General features: G+C 47.4%; 1 protein-coding gene across 1 annotated transcript; it reads left to right on the top strand.

The window, feature by feature from the left end:
- The first annotated feature begins 1,309 nt into the window (after positions 1 to 1,309).
- LOC119334087 (BTB/POZ and MATH domain-containing protein 2-like) lies at positions 1,310 to 2,389 on the top strand. The gene has a single exon (XM_037606745.1). It carries the CDS (start codon positions 1,310 to 1,312, stop codon positions 2,387 to 2,389), a length of 1,080 nt encoding a protein of 359 aa, XP_037462642.1.
- Positions 2,390 to 3,710: the final 1,321 nt, after the last annotated feature.

Genomic DNA, 3,710 nt, shown 5'->3' on the forward strand with positions numbered 1-3,710 from the left:
GGGTCGATGGATGCCAGTGCTGGCCGACCTATTGGTTCTCGACACTCGGAGTGGACCAGGGGTGCAAAGGCGGGTCCTCTTCCGCTCGTCTCTTTGGTTGGGGTACCGGCGGGTCTCGGGTGCGGTGGTGTCAAGGTCTTGGATGCCGGGGCGGCGGCCCTGGTGGCGGTAGCACGGTGCTCTTGGGCAGAGCCCGTGTCTTGGCGCTACTCGGTGACCATGGCCGCGTGGGCGGTGTGGTAGCCGGGGTGTAGCATTCAGTGGCGGTGAGTGTTGGCCGGGGTGAAACCTGCTCTATCTTCGGACGGACCGGTGACGGCGAAGCTCGTTCCCCTCTTAAAGGCGTCGTCGCGGCTCTCACCACCCGTCGTGCGGCTCCAGGGGAAACTCTGATCCTCGGATCTGGCGGTGGTGGCGCTCCGGTGTCGTATCCTTCCTAAAGGCGCCGCTTTGGAGTCCATGGTTCGTTGTATGCAACTTAATCTCTTCGTGGTAGTGTGCTAGGGGTGGTGTTGCTGAGCTCAGCGCTTTTGTATCCTACCTTGGGTGTGTGGTGTTGGCGTGCATTTTTTCTGGATGATGTTGGTCTTTGCTTTATATATAAAGCGGGGCGAAAGCCTTTTTCGGTAAAGAGTTTAGTAGCTAAGTCATTAAATGAAGGGAGCTTAGCAACAACAATTTAAACACCAATGCATTGGGGACTATACTTGCTAAATTATTTAATGTGCTTAGCACCTTATCTAAGCAACTATCAATTGAAAGAGATCTTACTCCCACTGTGGCTAGTCTAAGAGAGTCAGCCCATACGTCGAACTTCCTGCTTAGATTAAATGATACATCCTTATTCGGATCACTAGTCAGCTTCTCTCGAGATAAGAAGAGGCATCACACAAAATTGGCTTCTATTCGTGTGTTTAATCTATTGTTACAATCTGCTTCCAGAAACAGACATTGTTGCCATCTTGTATTTGTGGTCACGGTCACGTTGCATGCACGGGTTGGAAGTTCAAGGGCGTTGGTTGCATTTGACAAAGTGCGATTAATTCCAGGGTAAGTGTAGCCACAGTTCTCGTACGATCCTTGTGATTTGCCCATAGTTCGAGCACTAGGTTCAAGTTCAACAGCTTGGTCTCCCACACGGCCGGCCGGCCGGCGACATAAGGCGATCCTCCGTTGGTTAGTTCGTTTGCTGTTTCACCTCTCTCTCTCTCTCTCTCTCTCTCTCTCTCTCTCTCTCTCTCTCATATCTACTGGTGTGCGGCATCATAACGTTGCAAATTACTTGCAGTTGCCGATTCATCAATCAATCATGTCCTTCGCGGGTTTATCTGTCATCGCCGACGGCAAGATCCTGAGCAAAGCAGCCTCACCTGCCATAGCTGGCACTAGCGGGTACCATTTGCTTGTCGTCGAAGGCCTCTCGCGCACTCCAGCGGGCGAGCCCTTTTTGTCACGCTGCATCACAGTCGGAGGCACTCATTTGCATATCCTCTGCTACCCCAACGGCAATAACACTGACAACGCCGGCTTCATCTCACTTAGTATTTTCCTCCGAAAGGTAGCCACTGGAACCGAAGAGCCCGTGAAGGCGCAGGTCGAGTTCAGTTTCGTGGACGAGACGGAGAAGCAGGAGCCGGCACGCATCCATGCAAGCAGAGTACTCGAGTTCCAACTCTGGGAGGAGACAGAAGAATTCCACAAGTTCGTGCGAAGGGACGTCCTGGAGAAATCCAAACACTTCAAGGACGACAGCTTCACCATCCGCTGCGACATCGTAGTCGTAGATCCGATATGCGTCGACACTTTGGCCTCTATCGTAGTGCCGCCGTCGGACATGCAAAGAAACTTCAACGACCTTCTCATTGCAGGGGAGGGCGCCGATGTTACCTTCCAGGTCGGCGGTGAGACGTTTGCCGCACACCGCTGCGTCCTCGCTGCACGCTCTACCGTCTTCAAGGCAGCTCTCTTTGGCCACATGAAGGAAGGCACGTCGTCGGCCGTCGTGCAGATAGACGACATGGACGCGGCGGTGTTCAAGGCAATGCTGGGGTTCATCTACGGAGACTCGCTGCCCGTGCCAAGGACGGATGAGAACGAGGGCGAGGGGGTCCTGCTGCAACACCTGCTCGTCGCGGCGGACAGGTACGACCTCCGAAGGCTTAGAGCGATGTGCGAGAAGAAACTCCACATCGAAGTGGGCACGCTGACCAGCATCCTGGCACTCGCCGAGCAACACGGCTGTGTCTGGCTGAAGAAGGCAAGCTATGAGTTTCTCCGTAGCCCGCCGAACCTGAGGGCTGTCGTAGAGACAGAAGGGTTTGAACATCTCTGCAGCAGCTGCCCCACTCTTATGAAGGACATGCTCCTTGGCGTGCTGCCGCCTAATTAGTAGAAGTTCATCTTAATGCAATTGCTTGCTCTCTTATATATTTTGTAATCTTCTGTTTATGTCCTTGATTTGGAGGTGGTTCATCCAATATCTGCTGGGAATGCAATCCGCGAAGTTCTATTGAAATATGCAATTTCCCTCTCAGGAGTGGTTAAAACGAAGTTGTACTGCGTCCACAGTGTGATGAAAATTCTAATAGCTAGTTGCGCTATGCCGTTGAACATTTTTTTTTAAAAGAACATCTTTGTTGTTAAAATCTATCTATCTTCTATCCATCCATCCATCCATTTTTATACATCCCAGGTGCTAGAATCAAGCCTGCCTAAATAAATCGATTATACAAGTTTGGCACGTGCATTGTTTACCAAAGGTAGACAATGTGAGTCCGTAAAGGACACACAAAAAAAGATACAAACCGGCACCAAGCCAACACAAGCACGTAGGTTCCCAGAAACTTATAAAAGAAAAGCACCTAGATGTTTTGCAGCACGTAGGTGTTTAAAAAAATACGTAGGTTCAGAGAAAAGCAAATACGTACGAAGCATATGTCCACCTACAGACTTCCGTGAAGGACTCAAATATGTAAATGCGTGCATCCATGTAGAGCGTGCTACAAATTAATATTACTGAATTTTCAAAGTATAACCCTATTTTACAAATGATATTCTTAATATAAAATACCAAAAAAATTACAGTACTGGTATGAATCCATGAAAAGCTAAAGATTGAAACAAATTGTACAGAGATATTATGTAATGATGGATACCCACTAAAAAGATAACACGCTAAAAATAGTTTAGTGTATCAAACATAGATTTAGCTATAAGATTTATATAAGAAGATATTTATAGTTGAGATAAGTTTACGGGAAAATATTTATAGTATAGATTAAATCCATGTTGGTTGGTCTCGACAGAGAACAAATTGGAAATTGATCAACTGCAATGTTCAAGACAAATGGAGTTTACGGAGAAGTTTTACACGGGGAAGGATCAAAATTTTAAAAAGTGTGTTACAAGGCATGCATGAAATCGAGAAGAGGGATGACATATCAATAAATATGTGCGATGTGTGCAAGTGAGCATATTGTATGAGCCAAGAAAAATGGTGTTGTTGCGGCAAAATAAAAGTCTGAAGCAACAAATCATACCAATGTGCAAAAGCATATAAGTTTGTACAAAGCAACATGCATGGATACAATCTATGTCGAGACCATGCAAGGGATACATGTTTCAACAATTGTTGGTCGACATACACACCCTACAAGGGCAAGCGACATATATAGTTCAAAGAAGAATATAGATGCATCATAGCATCTAGA

The sequence above is a fragment of the Triticum dicoccoides genome, chromosome 7A, assembly GCF_002162155.2.
Source record: "Triticum dicoccoides isolate Atlit2015 ecotype Zavitan chromosome 7A, WEW_v2.0, whole genome shotgun sequence".
NCBI classification, from domain to species: Eukaryota; Viridiplantae; Streptophyta; class Magnoliopsida; order Poales; family Poaceae; genus Triticum; species Triticum dicoccoides.

What these genes read in the sequence shown, in the direction of transcription:
- LOC119334087 (XM_037606745.1), top strand. Translation starts at nt 1,310, where the DNA reads ATGTCCTTCGCGGGTTTATCTGTCATCGCCGACGGCAAGATCCTGAGC.